Raw genomic sequence first — 26,477 nt, 5'->3', positions numbered from 1 at the left:
CTTTCGCTCTCCATTAATTTCTGTTTCAAAACCGTCAACGCCATCTCTCAATAAAAAATATCTCCAACTCCTGGAAATCCCGATAAAACAGTAATTTTCCATTACCATAAATCCCCATCCGAAAATAAACAATAAATAATTATAAATATCATAAACAATTTATTGAACCCATCAATAAAATCATAAATAGTTCCAAATAATCATATAAACCGTCACATTCATTCGCATATTATATTTTCTCTACAATTAAATATTCACACAAATAGGAAATTCCCAGAATTTCCCCATAAAAATTAAATTAAGAGAACATTTGAGACAGATTTTTCTTCTGCGCTGTCTCCTTGTCCTTAATTGCACTAAAAAACGTCTGAATTTCATTTTCAACAGTAGATTTGAGTGTTGGATCGAGTTCCACAACTCTTCTCAAGTCCTCAAGGGCTTCTTTTTCATTCCAGGCCCCTACGTGGGCCTTTCCTCGCCTGTACAGGGCCTTAACATTATCTAAAATCCCAGAAATAATTTACAATAATTATTCTGCCCATTACCTCATCCTTTCTTCACTCCAATAATTTTTTTTGCAAGTGGTTTCATTAATTCCACCCCGAATTACCTGGATCTATTTTCAATACTGATGTGCAATGTTCAATCACTGCGTAATACTCTTTTTTCAGTAATTTACATTGCGCGAAGTTTAAGAGGAGAGGAATTTTCATTCTGTTTAGAGTTGTCCAGTCCTCGTCGTGTGGTTTTTCACTGAAAAAAAAAATAATTAAAGGTGAAAAATTGATAATTGGAAAAATTACATCTCAATTAATTAATTATAATCACACCTCAGCATTAATTGCTCGAGCATTCCAATGGCAGTCGCGTAATTCTCGGCAGCTCCTTCATAATTTTTATCTCTGAATTTTTCGTTTCCCTTTTCCTTCAGCAAAGGCACATTTTTTAGTTTCTCGTCTTCAGTCATTTGCCAGGATTCTTTCTCGTAGCCACTTGGAGGAACGACTTCAATTAATTCTGAAACGATAGGAAGTTGGAGAAAATTTATCAGGTGGAGGGGAAAATGTTGGAGAAGTGGAAGTTTAATTAATAATTAATGGAATATTTATCGAGATATGGCAGACCTATGATAAATTCCAGATCCTCGCAGTTTTTTATTAAATCATTTAGATCAGGATATCCTATCCCTTCATTTTGCAGTGTCACCCCGCAGCAGTGGCTGTTGATTTTTTCATTTTTGGGTTTTCCAAATTCCCTGAGAGTCTTGGAAACAAATGGATACGATGACACTAGCTACGACAATCGAAACAGAATTTTATGTTCAACAATCAGACTTTTCATTGCTCGTAAATAATTTTTATTCAATCAATCGATATTTTTTTAGGAAATTTATAACTCACACTTTTATCAACCCTGAATTTACTGATTTCGTTGAGGGACATCTTCTGGACGATCGCCTCCCAGACTTCCAATTTAAATTTCTTTCCAAGAACCAGTTCCATCGGTCTTCCTATTTTTTTACTGTCATCAACAACTGCTCCATCGAGTTTCATCGTTCGAAAATGAAAGAAAACCTGTGACAAGAATAAAATAATAAAAAAATTCTCCGATATTTCGATAATTCAAAATATAAGAAATGAAAAAAAAATGAATTTACCTTAGATCCAGGGAGAAAATCCACGGATTTCGTTCCAGCGTGCAAAATATTTTTGACAATCAGCTGTCGATCGCTTTCTTCCATTTTTCAAATTGAAGATTTATTTTATCAACTCTACAATTGAACAATTAGAATATGACAATAAAAATATATCAGGACAACACCAGGGACCCTCTTCAAATCAATAAACAATTTTTTGGTTATGAAGGGATAAATAACCAAGCCTAAACTGACATCCAATCACCTGACGTGAATCCCCTGCCACGAGAGGTACAATAAATAAATAAAATTAAATAAATTTCACACGTCAACCCAAATAATTAATTAATCAATTAAAATTCCCGATCTCCCGTACAATAATTTATTATATAAATAATAAAATCGTCATTTGTTTAACAATAATCTACCATTTTGTTTACACATATTTATGAGATCTAATGACTTTTTGCAATAAATTTTTTGTCATTACGATGATTATCGATTTTTTAATTGCATTATCGATCTGTTAATCTATCCTTTTCGATATCATTGATATTCGATTATTTATTTTCTAGGTTAACGTACCGTTTGGAGATATATTGTTTAAAATTGAGCAAATCATCATGGAGACGGGAAATAATGAACAAATTGGTGAGAATTTCGTGATTATTCCGTGATTTCACAAAAAATCTCGAGAAATCCTCGAGTCTGAAAGTTTATCCTCCAAAACCCCTGAATTTGTTAATAACAAATTATTGTATTGAATGATTTAAAAAATTTTACGAACAAGTGATAATTTAATTGTTAAGGAGTCGTTAATAAATTCATTGGAATATTCGACTGGACGTCGAGGAATTCACCAGAAGTCGCTGGAAATATAAATATTTATTAAATATTGAATATTACAGTTTTATTTTACTAAAATAATTATTTAATTCTTTTTTTTGTTCTTCAGAACCAGAGGAGATTAAAATTCCAGTGCCTTGGGGTCACGTTAGCGGTGAGAAATTGATTAACAAATAAAATAAATAAATGAAATAATTAAAAATAAACGGAATGATATAATGAAATGTAAACAAATAGAATAATTGAACAAATGTAATTTTTTTTTAACAGGAAAATGGTGGGGTCCCAAATTCATTCAGCCTGTTGTAACATTACATGGCCGTGAAGATAATTCCGGGAGTTTTGATACGCTAATGCCAAAATTATGTAAAAATCAATCATATTTGTGTCTGGATCTGCCCGGTCATGGTCTCTCATCGCATCTCCATGAAGGCCAGTACTATTTCGTTTATTGGCAAGGTGTTATGTTGCTGCGCAGGGTCGTCAGACATTTCCAGTGGAACAAGGTCAAACAATAAAAATCATTGTCTTCACAAAAATGCACTTGATGCTTGCACTTAAATTTTTATCAGAATATGGGGCACTCAATATTTTTTTTCCAACACCTCAAGCAATTATTTCTCTGATTGCATTCCTGAATAAAATTTATTTATTTAAAAAATTATTTGCAGGTGAAGATTATGGGGCACTCCATGGGGGGTGCTATTGGATTTTTGTACGCGGCGTCCTATCCAAAAGATGTTGAAGTCCTGATTTGTCTGGATATTGCCGGTCCCTTGGTGCGAGATGACTTCAGGTGCGTTGAAATGGCTGGAGATCAGATCGACAAGTGTCTGGCGTACGAAAAATCTGATGCGACGAATCGTCCGACCTATGACTACGACAGCATGATTGATATAGTCGAGGATGCGTATAAAGGTTCGATTACGAGAGCTGGTGCTGAAATCCTCCTGAAGAGAGGATCACAGCCTTCCCCGATCCCCGGGCAATATTATTTCACGAGGGATCCAAGGCTGAAGGTAATTTTTTCACGAATCGGCGATAGAAAAAAAAATTGGCGACTGTTAGAAATTATTCTACATCTTTAATTCCTTTGGACTTACGTTCCCTTTCGTGTTTTAGCGTGAGAATAATTCTTTCTGTGGAAATATTGATTTTTTGAATTATTTTTAGGTATCTTATTTGGGGAATTTTAATGGGGAGCTGCTCAAGGCGTTCGCCGAGAAAATTACGTGTGCTTATCTCAATATTAAAGCTGATAAAGGTTCCAGGAATGATGGTAAAGGGCGATATCCCGATATCCTTGATACCATTAAAAAATCTGCAGATAAATTCGAATATCATGAATTCGAAGGGACTCACCACATGCATCTGAATGATCCAGAGACCGTAGCTCCCGTAATAATGAATTTTTTAAAATCCCTCATGAAAAATAATTCATGATTCCTCCATTATTATGAATTATTGCATTTATTCGAAATCATTATTTTTTATTGAAAAAATCAATAATAAAAACGCGCATGAATGAAAAATGAAAATCTCAAATTACAAGATTAATTTAATTTAAAAATCGACATGAAAAATTTGAAGCTTCAAGAGGAGAAAGTTTTAATAGAAGAGAAATTTATGATCAATCGGGTCACACGTAATAATCCATATTTATCCTCCTGATAATTAAAAATTTTTTGATTACGATTATTTCATGACGTTTTCAAGTCAGAGATTTGATTTTTCTTTGGATTGGATTGAACTTAGCGGAAATATTGAATATTACACAGAGAATAAAACAAAGTTGTTTGTCTTGGCGATTGTTTCTCCCGTTTATTGGCGTTGATAAAGAGAACATAAGTACATGAATGGCCTCCGGAGGCAGAAAATTACGACTTGTCCCGATTGTCTATGGGTCTTATGCAATAAGGCGTGACCTAGAAAATAAAAGAATAATGAAGATATCACCGAGCACTGGCTTTGCGTCATTTATTTCCGTGATATTTTACGGAAACACTTGGGTCGTTTTTTATTCAATTTTTCAGTCCGACTCACGACGAAGAAATTCTGGAAACAATTTCCCTTCTGCAGGTGTTGGAGATTCAGATCAATATTGAATAAATAAAATCTTCAGTGGAACAAAACAAGTTTTTCATTTCTACCTCGAGAACTATTTCAGATAAATCCATTTGTTTAGTGTGAAATCATAAAAAAAAATTGGTAAAACCAGAAGAAGCCTTGGATTGCTTTTTTAATCTTTATGCATTATTTTTTCAGGAGGTTTTTTTTTTTCTGGGACGGGGAATAATCGCTGACGATTTTTTGAATATTGGGATTATTCCTCTTTTCTTTTGGATTGAGGAATGATAATTATTTATTATTGTTATAGAGGACCAGAAAATAGTTCGAATTATTTTATTAATTATTTCCCAATGTCATCAGTAATATTATATACTCATTTGAATATTCATTAAAGAAGAATTATTAAGAAAATTGATATGTTATCATGAAATAAATTGCGTGCAAAAATATTTTTACAATCTCATGATAAATGAGATATCAAATTCCAAAAATTTCCCGCTCTCACGATTTTTTACGTTAAAATTCCGTAAAATTCCCCTCAAAATCCAAATTCGAAAAATAATTTATGTGGAATATTTCTGTGCGTCCAGCAATCTAGAAAAAAAACCTGTCCTTTTGAAAGTCAGACAAATGAAACAAAGAAATTAAAAAAATAAAATTCGTGCTCCCGAGACGTCATGAGAGATGAACAGAAAATTCAGTATTTGAACAGTTGAAAAAAAAAGGCCGAAAAATTATTTAGACTCTATTTGAACAGTTGCCACTGCCGAAGAAGAAATGAATTCATCCGATAAAAATTTAATACATTAACAAATTTTCATCATGAAAATACAATTCAGTCTGCATTTGGATATTCTACGTGTCACTCGGCTGATGCGGTACAAGAACAATCATCCAATCAGATAAAAAAAAAAACATGAGCACGAAAATTCATTGGTTTTTACCTGCAGTTCCTCTTTATCACTAAAGACGAGAAATAAAAAGGAAAAAGAAGTACGTGTCCATATCGTGAGGACACGTCGGTGGAAATAAAAAGGAAAAAAAAATGGGTGTAATAATTTGTGGCGATACAGACTGAAAATGCATACACCGGGGGAATGCATTATCATTAACTTGCCAAGCTACCGAGTAAAAAGAAGACAATGCAGGTGAGTTCTTCAGCATTTATTCACCATCGAATATTCATTTTATCCCTCTTAATCACTCGATATTAATTTCTCATTTTATTTTCTCCCACATTCAAATTAAACCCCAAATTTTCGTTTTAAAAATTTCCCAAACCGTTGTTATCCCTCAGTTTTTTTTTCTTATCCATTTATTTTAATTTCCGAATAAATTTCAGATAAAATCCTCTCGACGTTTTGATTTGTGGATAATTATTTGTGACTCGAGGCAATTGTGTGTGGAATGAAATTAAATCGATGGGTTTTTATAATTTTTTTATCCTCCGGATTTAATTGATTTAAACAATTGTTTCGGATTTTTGGATTGAAATGAAAAACTTCAATAAATATTTCACTCGATTCAAATAATTTTTCTTGACGTCAGAGCGTCAATCAGTGAAAAAATAAGTAATTGTCGAGGAAATGAAAACATATCTTTGGATTTGAATTGCAGAATTGGAGACACGAGTCGCCATCGTCTAGAGTACATACGACAAAATGAAAGCCATTGCTGATGTGAGTGGCGGTTGTTTGTTCTGATACATCGGGCCCAGCGTTCAACAAACTTTATTAATTAATTAAGTTTGTTCGTTCGGCTCGAGTTATCAGATCGATCTCAAATCATCTACTTCCTCAGTGATGCACGATAAGACTGGATATGTTGACGCAGCTCTTGATCTGTTGGTGAGAATGATGTCAGAGTTCTCAGTCTAGCTTTTGACATCTCCAAGTCCTGAAATCATTCGCTGAATTTATTTCCATTTGTAAATATTCATCAGAAATTACAGAACCATTAAATTCCATTTCATTCCAGCTCCGAAGAAAAATATGGAAGTAATAAACATGTCTTCCCTGGTGCAATTACTGGTGTAATTATTTAATTATCATTTTATTTTATTTTATTGTTTATCAAACCGTGAATTACTGTGAGTACATTTTTTTCACCGTTTGTTTTCAGTGGATATCTCGGAACTGAAGGGAGATATTGAAATTTTTATAGAGTCCTTTCTTGTAGCTCTCATTTTTCCTCAAAGAAAATGTTTCAACGAAAAAATTGCTATCGCCGTTGAATTCTGAGATATTGAAGGGAGAATATTCGGTTCGTTGATTTGGTGAATTGAATTTTGAGATGTGATTGTGAAAAAATGAGATGAGATGATGTTTTACCTTCAAAAATTGTGAGTTCCGGGATTCTGGGTGATCGTTTACGGAGATCGTTGATCTTGAGGAGTTTCTCGGGCCTGAGGGCTGTCGACACGTCATTATTCCGCGCTGGGATTCCCTGAAAGCACCAAAAATCAACACCAACTTCAATAGAAATAACAATAAACAATATCCTACAATTTTTTCAATTGCTCTGTGGTTTTCTCCTCCTCTTTCCTGTAGTTCTCTTCAACTTCCCGAATCCCTTCGATCCTCGAAGGCATGACTACGAGCGACAGGTGGTGAATTGTTTCAGTTTCCATGACGACCGATCAATTATTTCCACATGTAACTGGATAAATCCAAAATTCTAAAACCTTTCACATCCACGAAATAATAAAAATATCTTGATAATATATATCACTTTATTATAATCTAATATTATTTATTTAATTATTATTAATATTAATTTTGCCAGAAAACTTGGGAGCGGAAATTTCGAAGAAAATAAAATCAATTGCGCGTATAATTTATAACTTTAATACTTTATTCGCAATAATTATATCGATTGCATCTTGTAGAATTAACAAAATACCGGATAAATTTGTTTATCCCAACAGTTCCTCTGATGTCAACGATTTTGGCTGAAAATCCAGAAGAAAAATTGCATGAAAATAATTGCGACATGAATTTTTTTATCTGAGACTGAGAATTAAATAAATATACCATGATATAAACGTGAGTGGGAAGAGATCTCTCCAGGACTTCTGCCAGTTTACCCCTGCTGATTTTGTGCTCCTCTTCTGCAATAATTATTTATCCATTATTATTAATTAATTCTCGAAGAAGATGTTCAATTCACCTTGAGGAACGCTGAGATTGAGGGTGGGGAGGGCGACAAAACCGGCGACCAAGGGCCTGAGGATCCACTCGACTTTCCTCTCCTTCTGTGGTCTGAGGTAGATGTCCACCTGTTTCTGTCCAGCAAACATGAAAGCATCGCTGGCCTCCATCGTCATCTTGAGAGTGATCAAATAATCAGATCGATTCTTGAGGTAGTAGCTGACACACATAGGAGTCCTGACCCAGCCCTGAGCTGGGATTTTCGCCTCGATCCCCACGGGCCCTTCCTCCACCCAAAGCGGGGCCAGGGTGACACTGGTGCTCGTTTCAATCCCCTCACCATCATCCCGCCTCCACCTAATTGTGTAAACACCGGTGGATGTTGGTTGCCCTGAGGATGTCCTTGGGACAACGCAGAAGGCGTCCGTAGCGGATTCACCCTCGACGATGGTCAGACCATTGAGGAGTCCGGAAGGTCCTGGCTGCTCTCTCAGGGCGTGCCCGAGCTCCACGGAAGTCTCTGAGAAATGGTCAGAGTATTTCATTTGCCTATGGGTCATTCTCCGAAAAAAACAGACACGAATAAAATTTTGAAATTCCGATTCCGCTGATTCCTTTTTTGGATAATAGTCGGTAATGAGAGAAGCATTCATAAATTTTTCAAATATTCATCACTTCCCGAGAGTCTTACCTATAATCCTGAGTGGCCACGGAGAGGTGCATTCGATATTCGGCATGACAACGAACCCCTCATCAACGAAGGCCTTCGTCAGAGGCTCGAACAATCTGCTGTAAAATTGAGTGCCAACGTCAAAAGGTTTGACAATCTCCACAACGTGAGTCTCCTCCTTCACTCGTTTCATCTGATCATCCCCAAGGAATTCCAGTCTCACGAGGAAGTTGCGAATACCGACCTGATGAGACCTCACATAAACAGTTCTCTGAATAACCTCTCCGACAGCAACAGCCTCGACCTCAAAAGCCACTGAACTCTCCTTGCTACTCATGGTTGCACTCAACTCAGCTGCCGAATCAGAGGTGTGATCCTGGTAATTCTGTTTGATCTCGACGGAGAGCTTGAAGACGGGCTCCTTCGTCGTCACCTGAAATTTGACGGGCAGCCACTCACTCAACAGCGCAGGAGTTCTCGATGTGATATCAACAGCGAGAGGTGCCTCATCCTGTCTGATCACCGCAGTGCCAATGGTTCTGATTCCCTCGAAGCTCCCCTTACTCCCCAGCCCCTCCAGCCCCCCAGGATCACCAGGAAACTTCAAAACAACTCGTCGCTTGTCATCCCCCAACACCAGCGACACAGCCTTCACCTGAATCTCCATTCCATCAGGTACCTGAGGACTAGCAAACTCACACCTGAACCTCCGCATCTCCCCTCCATCAAACTTGAACCCCCGATCACCATCTGCATCAACAGGTACCTCAGTGCTGACTCCAAGACCCGAGATCCCAACGGATATCTTGGAAAACTCGACGCACTCCTCAAACAAGTTCTTCACAGCGACTTCAATCTCGACTTCTCCTCTAGCACTGAATCTAGGTGCTGTGAAGGAACCCTTAACCTGGAGAAAGGTCGCGACGTTCGAGTCTTCAATCGTCGAGACAAAATCATCAAGCCGACTCAACTCTGCACTCCACTTCTCGGTTGCTTCAGCAACTCCATCATCTGGCAAGCCAGGATGAGCCTCTGGTACTTGCCGATTCAAAATCCCAAGGAGATTTCTGTATATTCTCTGACGCTCATCACCTGGAAACGTTGTTCCTGGACCGAGAGCCTCGACACTCAGCGTTACGTAGTCCTGAACACTCGCATTGAGATAAGCCGCTCTCATGGCTTTCGTCAGAACATCGGTCAACAGCAACGGCCACTTCTCCGATCTGTACTCCCACAGCATGTGAGTCAGAAGAGTCAGAACTTTCCCGTAATCCCTGCAATTGTAGTATTCACCCGCCATCTGGACGGCGAGGAAGCGTCGAGTCCTGGGGCACTGGTAGATCTTGAATTGAGACATCGCATTACCCAGCAGTCCAATGATAATCATCGAGTGGTCGACGTTCTTCTCCCTCCATTTGAGGGCCTGAATCCCGAGGGCCTCTTTGAGGGCATCAGCAGATTCTGCGGACAGCTTTCCCGGTCGCCAGGGTCTCTGCCCATAGAACTCCATCTTCGCTTCTTCAGCGAGTGGATCTGGCTCGACCTTTAGGGCATTCTCACAGAGTTCCTTGGAGGCTGTCTGCCTGGCGCCTGCATGAGTCGCTGCTATCTGAAAATAATAACCCGGGTGCTGCGTCTGAACCGCAGAGAGACCCTGACGTATCGCATCGTCAAACAATTCAGCGAACGTTGAGTACTGATTCGCCATGAATGCGTAGTGCTCGAATATCAGGTCTTCAGGTCCTGTTCGAAATCGAAATCTGTCTGTGTGAACTCGGAACTGAGAGATGGCGTATTTTGGCTGATTCAGGGCAAACTGCAGCTTGCACAGTTTATAATTGATAAAAGCCCCGACTGTCTTGATCTCAAAGGTGTTGGTGTCCATCATCCTGATGTCCAGGAGAGTGTTGTACGCTTTTTTATAATGCTCAACTGCAATAGCTGGCTCTTGTCTGAGTTCATTAAGAAAAGCAATCTTGAACTGGTGCCTGACGAAAAGATACTGGTGAGTTGTTTTGTTCAGTTGATCCTTGTGGCTTTTGACTGTCCTGTGGTGGTGATGGTAGAAGCTTTGAGCGAGATCGTAGAAGGCATTCTCAAGGCGAGACGTATACCCCTGGAGATGATCACCATGAGGCAGAATGTACAGAGACTTCGGTGGTAGCTCGCAGGCTGTGCAGAGGGCAGTCGCTCGTTCCGTTGTCACGCTGTCTTCAGAGTCCGGTGGTGTCTTCTGGATCAGAACAACTGCCAATCGAGTTGAACGACCCTCCAATGAGGATCTGATTGCCTGCACTCTGGAGGCGCATTCCATTTTCTTTTCCGTCCAATTCGGGTCCGTCCAGTCTAACTCGTAAAAGCAGACCACAACTGCTGGAATTTCCCACAGGTACTTCGGCATCCAGTTACGCTTCAGGATCCCTTTTGGTATGTACCATTCGTAGGAGTTTCGTTTAGGTTTTGGAGTGGGAAAGGTTGGGCTTAGGGGAAGGTGTTTGAAGTGGACTGAGGTGTTGTCTGGACGGCGATTGCTTTGGAAGGCGTCCCAGATTGAACGGTGGGTCGTGTTTGAGAGATCTAGACCTGTGATACCGATTAGGGCTAGGGGTCTAGCCAGCAGCTCCGGTGGAAGCTCCGACATTCTTCTGAGATCACATCAATTGTGATTGAATTATTAAATTTCAGAAAAGTCGCTTTCATATTCCGATTTTTTATTGACTTTTCGTATTGGAATTCCATCAAAATCCACGAACAATTAATTAATCTTTAGAATATTTTATTAAACATAAATATTATAAAATAAAAGGGGTAATTTAACACATAATTAATTTATTAATCAATCTGGGACATAACAAATAGATAAAATATACATAAATACATCGAAATGGGAATACAAAAAAAAACATACGTTTATTTATTTATTATAAAATAATGACTTCAATAAAATTAATGCAATATTTTTTCTTTCGCTGTTAAATATATTTTAAGGTTGAATATTTGATTTCGTGAGAGAAAAGAAAATAAAATTCTGGGTTTAATCCAGTGAATTGAGACGAACCTTGAGAATTGTTGATTAAATTGTTTGTTAATAATTTTATCGATTTTTTCCAGACATTTGGAAATTTGTGATGACAGCACAACACTATGATCTTTTCACTGAGTGACAGGTTATGCTTGACGTGCCACTTGCCAGCTGACAATTCCGTCTAGTTATAATCCCTAGTAATAATTCCCTATGATATAAATAATAATAATAACAATAAGAAATCGATAAAAAGTGGGAATTTCGATTTTCTGTTATTTTTATGGCATTTAAAACTGAAATTCTGTCTTAAAGACGACAAATTCCATTGATTCATTACCTTTATTTAGTTAACAATTAACAATTATCAATAATTATTAATTTCCGGCGGCCACTGGTCCCCTGAACTGCACAAGAATCAGCAAATATGTGATGACAGTAGCAAATAACTGAAAGAGTAATTATTCTTTAGATTTCTGATGATTAAAATTTAATCGGAGTTAATAAATAATTGATTATTGATATTCTTACTGAACGCAAAAGTCGGCAATCCAGGGAAAAAAGTCCACATGCCTGAATGCTGATTTTTCTGTGCATCAATTCAATAGCAAAATTATTTAATTCACATTCAATCTCTTTGTTTGATCCATAAACTTCCGTTATATCATAAATAACAGCAGCAGTTCGCTCCCCCTGAAAATGATAATGAATATAATTACAAATGATTGAGGTATTGCAGGAAAAAAAAATAGGTTATCTCCAGAATAATATGCACCTCTTCCTGGAGCTCATGAACACTTGCACTCAATACGACAATCGGAAAGATAGCAGTAAGAATCCAAAAAGTGGAATCAACGAGGACCTCAGCCTTGACCGTGGCCCTCACCGGAGTAATCATGCTCATGACAACGAAATAAATATTATAAACGGACGAGCAGCAGCAATAAAAAATAGCAACAAAAGCTGGGAATGAATGGAGATGAGAAACCTCGTGATAGACTTTGTAAATTCGACTCCTCGCTTGCCTGATCACCAGGAGATTCTCGACAATCATACGAACACTGAAAGCACTTCTCACTCCATTCTCCATTAAAATAGAATGAGTTGCTGTTGCAAGAAGTGCATCATTGAGTCCTTGGAACCGATTTTTTATTCCACTGATGATCAAGCTGTACTGGACCAGCAACCAACTGACGGACAGCTGACTGAGACCAACAACGATGATATAAATTATTCCCTGGGAGTAATAATGATCGATCATTCCCATCACCAATACTCCAACCCAGATGATCATGATCGTTGCAATCCTGGTGATCGTTGATAGATAATCCACCACATTAATGCGTCTTCCGATCAATTTCGCGCCGAATCTCCCATCAAACTTCTCCAATTGATCACCAACTCTGATTATGTCCCCCTGGATGATCAGGTAGTAGATGATTATCACGATAACCATCAAGTTTCCCATTACCCCAAGGACTATCGTTATAGTATTCATCATCGATGAGTTATTGGGGTATGGCAGGGTCTTCAGATAAGGTGTGCCGATAATTATTATTCCTGTGTACATCAGCAACAGGAAAAAGCTGTACGCAGATTTCAATCGTGAATTTGATAATGAGAATATCAAACCGATCGGAGGATCTGATCTAGGTGATATTGTCAATCTCCAAGGCGCCAAGCCGAGGAAAGATGATGTTAGGTGGGATATTTGGAAGACGATTGTCAGAATTCTTTCAACCCGCATTTTTGACTTCATTCTGCTGAAGGTTCGGCCTCAGTGATGCCCTCGACTGCTGGAGTTCTTGAAATATGCAAAACCCTAATGGATGAATATTTTTATCGGTGAGGGGATCAGAAGAAAAATTGTTCAATATATTTTTTAAAGACTTCTCTCGAATTTTACTATTTCAATTTAACGATTTCCTGGAGTTCTGGGGAATATTTGAACATTAAATCGCTCCCAAGTCGCGTTTTTTGTTTAAATAAATTGTTTATTCCAATTTAAAATTCTGGAATACAGCAGACATAATGGTTTCCGGTTATTTTCAGTTGATTCGTGCTGACAGATCGATCGTTCGGAACAGTTAACCTGAAAGCAGTGATTTCGTAAAGAGGGGCAATTTACGGATTTGAACTATCGATTTTTGGTATCTGAGCACTCAGAAATTGCCATGGACATTATTTCTCCTGAAGATCGGCCGGTGTGAGTGAAACAAAAGATCGAATTGATTGGAACGATCGGTTAATCATTTATTTGGGCTGTTGTCCGGTGCCTTGAACTGCAGGACGATCAACAAATAAGTCATGACTGTTCCAAATATCTGAAAGAACGAATGAAAAATGAAGAATCAATCGCGAACAAGATGAACCGATAGCTTACCGATCGTAACAGTGTGCAGTCCAAGGAGATGAATCCGCAGGTGTTGAAATAAATTTTTTTGTGGAGCAATTCAATAGCTAGGGTGTTCAATTCAGACTCGATCTCTCTGTTCGGTGCGTACATCTCCATGATATCATAAACAACAACAGCTGTTCGATCTGCCTGAAGAAAAAATCATGAAGACAATTACGACAAAAAGAAGAAGAGATGATACATACTTCGGCCTGAAATCGGTTGACACTTGCGCTGAGGACAACAATGGGATACGAAGCGGAAAGGGTCCAAAAGATGGAATCAAGGAAGATCTGACCTTTGTCACTAGCACTGGTTGTCGGTCTGATGAGACTCAAAATACAGAAATACATGTCGCAGACACAGCAGCTGCAGCAGTAAGCGATAACGATCAGGACCGGAAAAGAGTAGTACCTCGAGACTTCCTGGAAGACCTTGTAAATTCGATTCCTCGCTTGTCTGATCATCATCAGATTGTCAATAGCCAGGCGCTCGGTTGAGGTACATCTCGGTGATATTGCACCGGCCTCCAGGATATTTGGACAGATAGCTGTGTCAAGGAGAGCAGCATTGAGCCCTCGAAACCGATCTTTGAGGACATTGATGACAACGCTGTACTGGACCAACAGCCAACCGCAGAAGACTTCATTGAGACCGCACGTCGTTAGATAGATGATCCCATTCTGGGTAATCATTTGCATGATCACTAGGCCTGTCCAGATGATCAGCATCAGGGCGATTGTGATGAAGGTCGGAAGGAAGTCCAGGATATCGGCACTTCTACCGGACAGTCTGGCAAATCTCTCATCAAAATCGTGCAGCTGATCACCGATTCTGATGATGTTCCTCCGCAGGATCAAGTAGAAGAGGATCATCACGATGACTATCGAATTACCGATTCCTGAAAGGACTACTGTAATTATTCTCATCGTTGATGAATCATTCGGGTACAGCAATTCGTTCAGACAAGGTGTGCCAACAGCTGTTATTCCGATGTAAAGGATCATCAGGAGAAGACTGTACCCACATTTTAGGCGGGAATTTGAAAAAACGAATGTAAATCCGATTGCAGGGGCTGATCGTCGTGATATTTTTATTCTGCAAGGTGATAAACCCAGGACTGATGATATCGTGTGAATTATTTCAAAGGCAATCACCGATTTTTGGAGACAGCTCGCTTTTGACCTCATTATGATGAAAGTCAAACTGCTGAAGGTTTTTACAGATAATGGCTGACGTGCCATTTATTTTTATTTGCGTCGTGTTAAATTATTGATTGTTTGTCGCACTGGGCAATTAGTAGATGCAATTACATGCACGTATCACTGATGAATTCGATTGAATTCGAGAGGAATTTATTCATTCAATCATCGAGACAAAATTGTTGACGAGTTTGACTTGATAATTTATATTCTATTCATCGATGATTACAAAAGGTTTCTTGCAAAGGGCAGATCACGCAGTGAAAAATTTCAATTGAACTTGAGTACTTGATAAAATTCTTGGATGAATGAACAGAATTTGAGAATTTTTAATGAGATTCTGCACGCGACCGACGAGTTTAGATTCAAATCTCGAGGCGCATGAGTCTCAGCGATTATTATAACCCGTTTAGATTATCAATTCCATTTTTTTTGTATCGCATTCAATGTCGATTGAAACAATGTAATTACTCCCTGATAAACTAAAGTATCTTAAATTGCAGAGATCAAGTCTACAGCAATAATAAATTATGAAGTAATAATCAGTTGATCCTGATTACAAATCACTCTCCGATGCCTTGAACTGCACCAGGAATAACAAATACGTGACCATTGTTCCGGATATCTGAAAGAAGTGACAATAAATTGGAAGGGAGTCGTCATTTTGGATGAATGAAGCAACCGAAAAGCTTCTTACTGTCCGCAATAATGTGCAGTCCAAAGAGAAAAGTCCATAGGGACTGATGTCGACTTTTCTGTGCAGCAACTCAACAGCAAAATTTGTCACCTGAGATTTAATGACTTTGTTCGAAGGAAAGGCCTCTTTGATGTCGTAAAGAACATCCGCTGTCCGATATGCCTGAAACCCAAGTAATTGTTATTGATAATGAGAAGTTATTCATTTTTCTGGTGTTGAATATTGTACATACTTCCACCTGAAATGTCGTGACACTCGCACTCAGCACGACAATTGGATACGAAACCATGAGGATCCAGAAAAGAGACTCAATGAAGACTTCAACAATTTCACTGCCAGTTGCTGGTTTTATGGCGGTCACGATGTAGAAGTAGGAATCGTAAACGATGCAGCAACAGCAGTGGAAAATAGAAACTAGCACTGGAAAGCTGTAGTGCCTGGAGATGTCCTTGAAGACATTGAACATTCGAGTTCTTGCTTGTTTGACCAGGATCAAATGCTCCCCAATCAGACGATCGACGGAAGGATTCCGCTCTTGATGTGAATTCTCGTTGATGATGGGAGTTTTAGTCGCGTCAAGAAGAGTATCGTTGAGCTTTTGGAATCGGTATTGAAGAGCATTGATCATCAGACTGTACTGCAATAATAACCAACTGATGAAGATCTGGCTCAGGCCAGAAGTGATGAGGTAGATGATACCGTTTTTGTACCGGAGTTCCATGATCACTACCGCAGTCCAAATAGCGATCATCACCGCGATCGTGACGAACGTACGAAGAGGATGGAACGAGGAAGTGCTTCCTCCAAGTAGCTTAGCACCGAATCTTCCGTCGAACTCATGCAACTGATCGCCGATTCCGATCATCTGCTTTTGCCAGATCAAACAGAAGATGATGATCATGATAACCGTGCCATTTCCCAATGTTGCCAGGAATATTGTTATCGCTCTGATTATGAAAGAGTCGTTGGGGTATGGTAAGTCCTTCAAATAAGGCAGAGCAAACACCATTATTGCGATGTAAAACATCAGGATCAGAACGCTGTATGCACACTTGAATCGTGAATGGGAAAATGATAATGTGAATCGAATTGGAGGGCTTGATCGAGGCACTATTTTCACTCTGTATGGGGCCAGACCCAGAAGAGATGAGATTGCATGGATTATTTTGTACAGAATAATGCTGATCTTTAGGTTTCGCCCTTGTGACTTCATTCTGCTGAAGGTAATGCCTCAGTGAAGGCTGCAATGGTCTCAACAGTTAGTCGTTGTCATAAATTCTGTCGCCTAATGGATGAAAATAGTTATCAGGTCGAGGATCAGGAAACAGGTGCCTTGCTAACTTCGACATTTGTTCTTTGATGATGATGACATGTACTCTCAAGATCTCTCTATGAATAGTCCCAGAAAAAATTGTCAGGATCAATTATTCATCGAGACATCAATTTTCCTCGTAGAACTAATATGAAGATTTCGATTATTTTCTTTTGCGTCGTATCGATGCATTGAACGCTCGTAAACTTTCTGTTCACAAAACAAAAAGAGTTGACCACATAGTGCAATTTGCTGATTGTTTGGTGATAGTAATCAGTTGCTCCATGCTTTTGGGCTACTCTCCGGTGCTTTGAACTGGACAAGAATCAGCAAATATGTGACGATCGTTCCCAATAACTGAAAGAATACATAAAAAATTCAAAGTCCTCTCACCAGATTGCAAAATTAACATTTTTACCGATCGCAATAACGAGCAGTCCAATGAGAAAAGTCCACAGGCGCTGAAGTCTATTTTTCTGTGCAGCAACTCAACAGCAAAATTATTCAACTCAAGCCCGATCTCTCTATTCGCTGCATACGCCTCCATGATATCATAAACAACATCAACCGTCCGATTCGCCTACAATAACCAAAATAACAATGAACATAAATAATAATAAATGATAAAAACACTTGAATATCCTTGACACCTACTTCGGTCTGAAATCTGTTGACACTCGCACTTAATACAATAATCGGATACAAACTAACAAGAATCCAAAAGAACGAGTCAAAAAAAATATGACAAGCGTCATCTCCCATCGGTTCAACCAGACTCATGATGAAGAAATAGATATCAATGATGCAGCAGCTGCTGCAGTACAGAATGAGAACAAAAACAGGACTGGAGAATAAACCGGAGACATCGAGGAAAACTTTGTAGATCTGATTTCTTGCTCGTTTGATCATCAGAAGATTGGTAACAACCCGACGATCATTCAAAGCACTTGCTCGAATCAATGAACCGTCTTTGGAGAATATTCGATAGGTAGCTGTTGCGATGAGAGTGTTATTGAGCCGTTGAAATCGAAATCTGATAGCATCGATGATAACACTGCAATGAACTAATGACCAACTGACGAAAACAGCAGACAAACCGCAATCGATGAGATAGATCACTCCATTTTCACTCTGTACTTCCACAATCACGAGTCCAGTCCAGATGATCAGCATGAGTCCAATTGACACGCATGTTGATAGATAATCCAGGAGATTAGCACTTGTTCCGAACAGCTGAGTGCCAAATCTTTCATCGAACTCTCGCAGTTCATCGCTGATTTTGACCATGTCCGTTTGAAAGAACAAGCAGAAAGCGATTATGATGATGGCTGTCGTGTTTCCAACGATTGAGAGACCGAATGTTGCCGTTCTGATTATTGATGACTCGTTGGGGTATTCTATGTCGTTCAAACGGGGTGTGCCGATAAAAAGTATTGATAGATACAGTGTTATGAGTAGAATACTGTACGCGCATTTCCATCGCGAATGGGTGATTGAGTGAGGCGTTATTTTTAATCTGCAGGGCAATAAACCGAGGAGGGATGAGATTATTTGGGGTATTTGGAATATTATTGAAGGGGTTTTTACAATCACTTTGGTCTTCATTCGGCTGAAGGGATTTGGCGAATGCTGTGATGCTCACGAACGTTTGACGCTTGCATATACATTCTCTGATCGATTTACCGTTATCATGACAAGAATCAGAAAGAGGAGTGTCGGGGCATATTGAATAGGCGAGAATTGAAGAGATTGTTCGTGGTAAATTAATTTTGGAAAATGAATGTTGACGATCATTTGGTCATCAACTCTGAACGTCATTGCGTAATCATGATCTGGTGATCATTTGCTCGGGCTACTTCCGGACGCATCAAACTGCATGACGATTAACAAGTCCTATGCAGTTTTGAACTGCACGAGAATCAACAAGTACGTGACGATCGTTCCGAATATCTGAAATAAAAAATTGAAGATTGATCTGCAGTTCTCGTTTGGATAAATAAATGAAAGATCTTACTGAAATCAACAGCGAACAATCCAACGTAAAAAGCCCACAAGCTGTAAACTCAGATTTTCGGTGCAGCAACTCAACAGAGAATATGTTCAACTCATTTTCGATCTCCCTGTTGGGCTGATAGTTCTCCATGATATCATAAATAATAGCTGCAGTTCGATCAACCTGAAGTCAAAAAATAAAAAGAACCAATTCAAAAGATTAAATCCAAAACAATGTATTCGATGGAAGTGACCGAATAGATGAAGTGACGAATGCAGGGAATAATTATTAAATAACAATTATAAATAATTATTGAAATAACTCTGGAGGTACCTCTCTGTAGAATCTGTTGACACTTGCGGTCAAAATGATGACTGGGTACAGGACAACAACGATCGCGAAGAAGAAATAGTTGAACTCTTGGATGTCGAACTTCATGTCCATTGGAGTCATGATATTTATTATGTAGATATAAATGACCTTGATAGAGCTGCAGCTGCTGTAGAAGATAGCGGGGAGAACCGGGAATGAGTAGAAATTGGAAAGATCGAGGAAGATTTTGTAGAGGGAATTCCTTGCTCGTTTGACCATCATCAGGTTATCGACAATCAGACGATCGCTCAAGGCAGTTCGCTGGAGTAATGAGTCGGATTTGGAGAGAATTGGATAGGTAGCTGTGGCAAGGATGGCCTTGTTGAGACCTTGGAATCGGTATTTGAGATTATTGATGAAAAAGCTGTACTGCATTAGTAACCAGCTTGTCACAATGTCGCAGAGACAGCAGGTGATGATGTAGTCTAGGCCGGATTCCTCCAATAGCTCCATCACCATCAATCCTATCCAAATGGCAAGCATCAGGCCAGCTGTGATGAATGTTGAGAGATTATGCAGCAGCTCAGAACTTATTCCAATGAGTTTAGCACCGAATCTGTCATCGAAATTCTGCAACTGATTGCCGATGATGATTATGTCCTCTCGGTAGATCAGGTGGAAGAGGATTATCACGATGACACTGATATTTCCTGTGATTGAAATTCCTAATGTTATCGTTCGCATCTTGGAGGAGTCGTTGGGGTATGATACGTCGTTCAAACGAGGCAGGGCAAACACCATTATTGTGATGTAAAACATCAGGATCAGAACGCTGCATGCACACTTGAATCGTGAATGGGAAAATGATAATGTGAATCGAATTGGCGGGCTTGATCGAGGCACTATTTTCACTCTGTATGGGGCTAGACCCAGAAGAGATGAGATTGCATGGATTATTTTGTACAGAATAATGCTGATCTTTAGGCTTCGCCCTTGTGACTTCATTCTGCTGAAGGTAATGCCTCAGTGAAGGCTGCAATGGTCTCAACAGTTAGTCGTTGTCATAAATTCTGTTGCCTAATGGATGAAAATAGTTATCAGGTCGAGGATCAGGAAACAGGTGCCTTGCTAACTTCGGCATTTGTTCTTTGATGATGATGACATGTACTCTCAAGATCTCTCTATGAATAGTCCCAGAAAAAATTGTCAGGATCAATTATTCATCGAGACATCAATTTTCCTCGTGGAACTAATATGGAGATGTCGATTATTTTCATTTGTGTCGTATTGATGTATCGATTGATCGTTAAATGTCTATTCAGAATAGCCACTCAGATTTTATGGGGGATAATGGATTTTTTAGTGTTTTTCCGGTTGACCCATTGATTTCTCCATAAATTCTGAATGCGCAATGATCTGATCATTTGCTTGTGCTAATTCCAGGCCGGTCAAACTGCATAACGATTAATAAATACGTCAGGATCGTTCCACATATCTGGAATAACAAATTGACAATTGAATTGGAGCGATCGGCAGTGGCAGATGAAAAAAATCGGGGATTCCTTACTGAACTCAATAGTGTACAGTCCAACGAAAAAATTCCACAGGCAGTGAATTCCATTTTTCTGTGCAGCAACTCAACAGCAAAAATGTGGAGCTCAGACTGAATATCTCGGTTTGTCCGATAGGCTTCCATGATATCGTAAACAGCAGCAGCAGTTCGCTTCACCTGAAATCCGAAAGACGCCAGATTATTCCAAAGAATCTCTACCGATTTACCCTTACATTATTTTTTTTTTAATCCAAATACACACTTCTGCCTGCAATCGGTTGATACTTTTACTCAATATTAAAATCGGATATGCATTCACAGATACCCAGAAGAACGTGTGATCAGTGAAGTTTCCAACGGCAAAAGCAGTCTCCGGATACATGAGAATCGTCACGTGGAAGTGAATGGCATCAACAGAGCTGCAGCAGTGATAGAAAATTCCGAGTAAAGCTGGGAAGGAGTGGAACTTGGAGACACTCTGAGAAAGTTTATAAACAGAGTTCCACGCTCGTTGGATCATTATCAGATGTTCGACAATCAGACGAGCACTGGAGACCCTCTGCTGTGAGCATGAGCTGTCCGTGATGAACATTGAATATTTAGCTGTGACGAGAAGAGATTCGTTGAGTCTCTGGATCCGATCCTTGAGGACATCGACGATTAAGCTGTACTGCACTAGAAACCAACTGACGAACAGCTTGTTCACACCATAAGCGATGAGAAAGCTCATATCATCCGCGTATCTTCTTTCCGTTATCGTCATTCCAATCCAAATGATCAACATCACCACAGGCCGGACAACTATCGACAGATAATCCATCAAATTAACTGTTCTTCCTACCAGTTTATCACCGAATTGATGGTCGAACTCGTGCAACTGGTTGCCGGCTCTTATGATGTCCCGTTGGTAGATCATATAGAAGATGATCATCATTGTGGCTGTGGTATTTCCCATTGTTGAAAGTCCTAATGCGATTATTCTGACCAACGGCAAGAAATTATTCATTAGTGCATCCAAGTGAGGCATGCTAACAGCAAAAATATGGATGAAGAATATCGTGAGGAGAATGCTCCACCCCAATTTCAATCTTGAATGCGATAATTGGAAGGTAAATTCCATTGGAGAGACAGATTGCTGCAGTATTTTCACTTTGCACGGCGAAAAACCCAGGAGAGTCGATATTATTCCAGCTGCTTGGAACATGATGAGGATTTTTAGCAAGTCTCTTTTTTTTACTGCATTCTGCTGAAGGCTGGAGTTTTGTGGAGGTTCTGATGTCCTTGGCTGGTGGACGGAGTCGTAAATTCGGTCACCTAATGGATGAACACTTTTATCAGGACGAGGATCAGGTAATTTTCCAGGGATTATACTCACATAAATGATTATTTCCGCTTTCTTTCTATTAGCAGAATGACATGCGACGACTTTTTCCTGTAATAAAACGAGCCATCATATCTAAAACGACAATCATAACTCAGTAATTTCAAATAACCGCGGGGCGCCGGTGCATCGGAATAACTGGGGAAATCCCCAGAATTCCCCACACGAATTGAAAACCGTACGAGAAAAAAAAAATGCTGTATCGTCCTGATAACCATGAAAACACAGTGAGAACATGAATTCAATGATGTGGACGAATTCACAAATTAGATAACAGAGTTTAACGTGGCGACATGAAACGTCTGTCGTATTTTGTGTTTCAGTGACAATCGAATGAACGAAGTGAATTCAAAAAATTTATATTAATAGATTAAAAAAAACACTAAGACAATGGCATTCAGACCTCTGAGACAGGAGTACCTGCAGATGCCAGTGGTGACGAGGGCATACACCACTGCATGTGTCCTCACCACCCTTGCAGTGGTTTGTCATCAATTTGTTTAAAAAATTATATTAAAATACTATATCAACTAGAACAACACCACCAAGGACCTCCACTCAATTATCATTATAAAAGATACCTCAATTATTTATGATACATTAATTATTAATTATAATTTCTCCTTTTGATTTCTCGTTTCAGCAATTAGATCTCGTCTCACCTTTTCAACTTTATTTCAATCCCATTTTGATTGTTCATCAGTACCAGGTGAGGATTTCTGATGATTTTTAAATTAACGCGCAATTCGTGGGAGGGTTTTAATTAATTTTCTATTGTTGCAGTTCTGGAGATTAATTACGACGTTTTTGTACTTTGGAACGGTCGGTTTCAATTTCTTTTTCAATATGATATTCACTTATAGATATTGTAGAATGCTGGAGGAGGGTCCATTTAGGGGTAAAACGGCGGATTTTGTAATGATGTTTATATTTGGTGGTGTCAGTATGATAGTATCCTTTTACAACGTAATTATTTATTTATATTCCTCGCAAAATCAACGAGTGGAGAGCAATATGCAAGCAACTTGGCAAATATCTCTGAATCTGATAAAACTAGAAAATTTTTGTTATGACCTTTTTTATTCCTCTCATTTCAATCTACAAAAAAGATTCCGAGAGAAATTTTGATATTTCTATTAGATTCGGAGATATTCCCGAAAATCTTGTATTATCTTTTATTAAATTAGTAATAATGAGACAAATTGCGGATTTTTCTTATGAATATTTCAAGATTTTTGCATTTTTTGTTAATCTACTTTTCCTGGGGCACGCGTTTACCCTGATGCTGGTGTACGTGTGGTCGAGGAGAACTCCATTCGTCAGGATGAATTTTTTCGGGCTATTGAATTTCAACGTGAGTATTTATTAGTAATTCGTGCAATTGAAAGGGATTATTAATTGTTTATGAATTTTCCAGGCCCCGTTGTTGCCGTGGGTACTCCTGGGTTTCTCTGTACTCCTGGGGAACGCAGTATGGGTCGACCTCATAGGGATGGCTGTCGGCCACATGTATTATTTCGTCGAGGATGTCTTTCCAAACCAAAGAGGGGGTTTCCGAATTCTAAAAACCCCACAAATACTGTAAGAATTCCATTCAATCGGTTTTTCAATTCTCTGGAGTAAAAACCCAAGTGGAATTCAATTTCAATATTTTATTTTCGATAATTCAATAAAATTCTCAAATTTAAATCCAGAAATTTTGGATTTTCAGAAAGAAACTTTTTGATGAGCCGCCGGTGGATTCAAATTACGTGCCACTTCCGGAGGATCGACCTGGGGGATTCAACTGGGGTCAGGATGGGGACATCCAGTAAAAAACATTCCTCATGTGTTTTTTTTTTCACGGGTGAGGGTAAAAAATTCATCCTTCAGACAATTATCTGATGTCTGGATACCGGACTGTCGAGAATATTTTGACTGCACGATAAACATCGCACATTAAAGTTTAAACAAATGGATTTTTTAAATTTGTGCTTGTAAATAAGAGATAGATGAATCATATTATTACTGTCATTGGGGTAATGATTACCGGAATGTATTTACGAGGAAATAAACTGAAACAATAAGGAAAACAAATCAAATATTTTTTTAAAATCGTTAATTCATTTTGTGGAACTCTTTTGATTTATTGGTTTGACTATTTTTATTGATCAGACATAATTAACAATTTTTTTTGGTATTTTCATTTCTAGGTTTTCTTCAACATTTCTGTCGTCGCTAAAAATGTCCTCAGCTCGTCCTCGAGGCAGTGTCTATCGATTTTTATCAATTATCCTTCATTAATCCTCGCCGAAAATGAAAATCACCTTCAAAAATCCTTTCTACGATGCGAAATGAATTTTTCGATGATCAAAAACCGTGAAATTCAATCCCAAAAAAAAATTCCGACACAGAAAAAAAATCATTCGTTCCATTTTCATACGCCTCAGGGTATGAAATACCTCAAATCCTCGAAAGACAATAAAAAATAAAAATTCCAGACACAATTAAAATAAGAGTTGATTTTTTAAAAGACGAAAGACAATTTTGGAAATACCACTGAATTTTATATCAACAATATGGTGCACCTCAGAACATCGCAGAAAAAAAAACATTACACTTAATGCATGAAATGATATAATACAATGATCAATGGCTGAATGAGAGAAAATAATAATTATGGAGTAATTATCTATTGTACAGGCTTCTAGGTTGATTAAATGGCCACTGTAGCTAGCAGCACCGTGATGTCATCTGGTTTTCCACCTGTAATTGTTGAATAAGATATTAACAATATAATACGACTGGACTGGACAAAATAATAAATTACCGATGGCATCGATTCCATTTTCTCTAGCACTCTGTGCAAAAGGTGACATGAAGGCACCATCGAACGCGAGACTGCGTGCCATCCAAGCAATTGTATTAGCCACACCCTGGATCTTCGTTGGATCCCTCTCCCCCTCGACTTTCCTCATCTCCGTGACTAGTAATTGATCCGGTACATTATCGAAAACACCATCAGTCGCTAGGAGAATCACATCGCCGTTTTCAACTCCAAAACTGGAAGTGTCAGCTGATTCAGGACTGCAAATAAAATAATTACATTAAATTAAAATCACAATTACTACACTAAATAATCACGAGGGACTCCAAGAATAGATTAATTGATTAATTATTGATTGAAATATTATATACACTGATGATTTTATTAATTTGTTTTATTATCTTTGATCAGAAAATTAAAAAATCCGGAGTTTGAAGGGAGAAAAATGAAAAAAAAATGTGTTTTTTAATGAAAATAAATGATACTTTAATTACCTGTCGCTCAGGACATGCCCTGAATGTCCTGGAGGTGGCAAAGAAAGTTGAAATGGAGTATTGAAGTAATGCTGCTGCTCCGAAGACCGATGAACAACTTCTCCTTTTCTCACAATGACAAAACCACTGTCTCCAATATTCGCTGCATAAATACTGCTCGTTTCTTTATTCAAAACAATAACACAAGCAGTACTGCTTCCTAAAAAATAAAAACAGATATTTCAGGGATGAAATTGTGATTTTTTGGATGAAATCCAGAGGATCTGAGGGAAAAAATCGATTTATCTGGGGAAAAAACGAGAAAAAAATATGAAAAATTCTGTTTATTTGATAGCTTATTGATTATGTAATGGATTATTAATAGAATAAATGTTCTCACCTAGAATTGGTTGTTTGTTCTCTAATAGTTCGTAATAACTTCGGGCTAATAATCCAGCGGGTTCTGATGGTACGAATCGACCCATTGAGACTAGTCGCTCACAAGTTCTCATCAGGAAGCTGGAGAATTCGCCTGGATCGATGCCGTAGTGCCTCCATCCACCGACACCATCGGCAACACCTGGAGGCAATAACAGTTTTTTCAATGGATCGATCAAATCAATGGACAAAAGCAAAAAGTTAACATCCCATTCAGCAGATGTAAAATTAGACTAGAGATGGTCCCGAGGTGCTGACTATTCCTGGCAGAATTCCCATTTACTCGAACCCGTGCCATATGTTATGTCACATGATTTTGAAAATTCATTTTTTGAATTTATTCATCGCATTTTGGAATTTTTAAATTTTTTTTACTTGTAAAAAATTGTTAAAACACATCGTGCATTTTTTTCGAACGATTTTTGGGGAATACCTCGGGATTGGGAGGAGATAGCGGAATTTTTGGGGAGAGACTTTTTGTGGAGAATTGTTAGAGCTACAAAAAAGGTTATTATGAAAATAT

At 38.5% G+C, this 26,477-nt stretch overlaps 9 protein-coding genes and 1 long non-coding RNA gene across 10 annotated transcripts; 3 read left to right on the top strand and 7 right to left on the bottom strand.

Annotated features, from left to right (window-relative positions):
- Positions 1-173: 173 nt before the first annotated feature.
- Positions 174-1,753, bottom strand: LOC105270048 (AH receptor-interacting protein). The gene is made up of 6 exons (XM_011310726.1): positions 1,658-1,753; positions 1,401-1,574; positions 1,125-1,293; positions 831-1,017; positions 611-753; positions 174-501 (listed from the first exon to the last, which is right to left on the bottom strand). Exons 1-6 carry the CDS (start codon positions 1,739-1,741, stop codon positions 299-301), a joined length of 960 nt encoding a protein of 319 aa, XP_011309028.1. The 5' UTR covers positions 1,742-1,753; the 3' UTR covers positions 174-298.
- Positions 1,754-1,839: 86 nt separating this feature from the next.
- kraken (serine hydrolase like 2 kraken) lies at positions 1,840-3,958 on the top strand. The gene is made up of 6 exons (XM_011310727.1): positions 1,840-1,927; positions 2,212-2,287; positions 2,592-2,636; positions 2,753-2,988; positions 3,154-3,501; positions 3,656-3,958. The coding sequence occupies exons 2-6, from the start codon at positions 2,260-2,262 to the stop codon at positions 3,923-3,925; spliced, it is 927 nt and encodes a 308-aa protein (XP_011309029.1). The 5' UTR covers positions 1,840-1,927; positions 2,212-2,259; the 3' UTR covers positions 3,926-3,958.
- A 1,163-nt stretch (positions 3,959-5,121) lies between these two features.
- On the top strand, positions 5,122-7,067 carry LOC105270044 (uncharacterized). Its single transcript, XR_892494.1, has 3 exons — positions 5,122-5,700; positions 6,170-6,584; positions 6,674-7,067. It is a non-coding gene; the product is annotated as an uncharacterized lncRNA (long non-coding RNA).
- On the bottom strand, positions 6,324-7,154 carry LOC105270045 (uncharacterized). Its single transcript, XM_011310722.1, has 3 exons — positions 7,057-7,154; positions 6,883-6,997; positions 6,324-6,448 (listed from the first exon to the last, which is right to left on the bottom strand). Exons 1-3 carry the CDS (start codon positions 7,140-7,142, stop codon positions 6,341-6,343), a joined length of 309 nt encoding a protein of 102 aa, XP_011309024.1. The 5' UTR covers positions 7,143-7,154; the 3' UTR covers positions 6,324-6,340.
- A 230-nt stretch (positions 7,155-7,384) lies between these two features.
- Positions 7,385-11,798, bottom strand: gry (trafficking protein particle complex subunit 11 gry). Its single transcript, XM_011310723.1, has 6 exons — positions 11,734-11,798; positions 11,430-11,590; positions 8,393-11,016; positions 7,721-8,221; positions 7,585-7,661; positions 7,385-7,502 (listed from the first exon to the last, which is right to left on the bottom strand). Exons 3-6 carry the CDS (start codon positions 11,010-11,012, stop codon positions 7,467-7,469), a joined length of 3,234 nt encoding a protein of 1,077 aa, XP_011309025.1. The 5' UTR covers positions 11,013-11,016; positions 11,430-11,590; positions 11,734-11,798; the 3' UTR covers positions 7,385-7,466.
- Positions 11,684-12,567, bottom strand: LOC105270047 (putative gustatory receptor 22d). Its single transcript, XM_011310724.1, has 3 exons — positions 12,169-12,567; positions 11,925-12,086; positions 11,684-11,842 (listed from the first exon to the last, which is right to left on the bottom strand). Exons 1-3 carry the CDS (start codon positions 12,481-12,483, stop codon positions 11,771-11,773), a joined length of 549 nt encoding a protein of 182 aa, XP_011309026.1. The 5' UTR covers positions 12,484-12,567; the 3' UTR covers positions 11,684-11,770.
- A 2,979-nt stretch (positions 12,568-15,546) lies between these two features.
- Positions 15,547-16,696, bottom strand: LOC105270065 (putative gustatory receptor 2a). The gene is made up of 3 exons (XM_011310753.1): positions 15,920-16,696; positions 15,688-15,849; positions 15,547-15,615 (listed from the first exon to the last, which is right to left on the bottom strand). Exons 1-3 carry the CDS (start codon positions 16,694-16,696, stop codon positions 15,547-15,549), a joined length of 1,008 nt encoding a protein of 335 aa, XP_011309055.1.
- A 576-nt stretch (positions 16,697-17,272) lies between these two features.
- On the bottom strand, positions 17,273-18,286 carry LOC105270064 (Gustatory receptor 32a). The gene is made up of 3 exons (XM_011310752.1): positions 17,654-18,286; positions 17,418-17,579; positions 17,273-17,356 (listed from the first exon to the last, which is right to left on the bottom strand). Exons 1-3 carry the CDS (start codon positions 18,284-18,286, stop codon positions 17,273-17,275), a joined length of 879 nt encoding a protein of 292 aa, XP_011309054.1.
- Positions 18,287-22,430: 4,144 nt separating this feature from the next.
- Der-2 (Derlin-2) lies at positions 22,431-24,307 on the top strand. The gene is made up of 6 exons (XM_011310721.1): positions 22,431-22,720; positions 22,881-22,946; positions 23,021-23,188; positions 23,469-23,591; positions 23,655-23,818; positions 23,949-24,307. The coding sequence occupies exons 1-6, from the start codon at positions 22,628-22,630 to the stop codon at positions 24,049-24,051; spliced, it is 717 nt and encodes a 238-aa protein (XP_011309023.1). The 5' UTR covers positions 22,431-22,627; the 3' UTR covers positions 24,052-24,307.
- A 604-nt stretch (positions 24,308-24,911) lies between these two features.
- Positions 24,912-26,477, bottom strand: LOC105270042 (protein phosphatase PTC7 homolog; the record flags this gene model as incomplete). The annotated part of the gene is given in 4 exon segments (XM_011310720.1): positions 24,912-24,982; positions 25,047-25,303; positions 25,538-25,736; positions 25,917-26,477. Coding segments are annotated over 4 exon segments (618 nt in total). The 3' UTR covers positions 24,912-24,932.

The sequence above is a fragment of the Fopius arisanus genome, unplaced genomic scaffold (genome assembly GCF_000806365.1).
Source record: "Fopius arisanus strain USDA-PBARC FA_bdor unplaced genomic scaffold, ASM80636v1 scaffold00077, whole genome shotgun sequence".
NCBI classification, from domain to species: domain Eukaryota; kingdom Metazoa; phylum Arthropoda; class Insecta; order Hymenoptera; family Braconidae; genus Fopius; species Fopius arisanus.
Note: the sequence above shows the minus strand (reverse complement) of the source record. Positions and strands in the feature narration are given on the sequence as shown.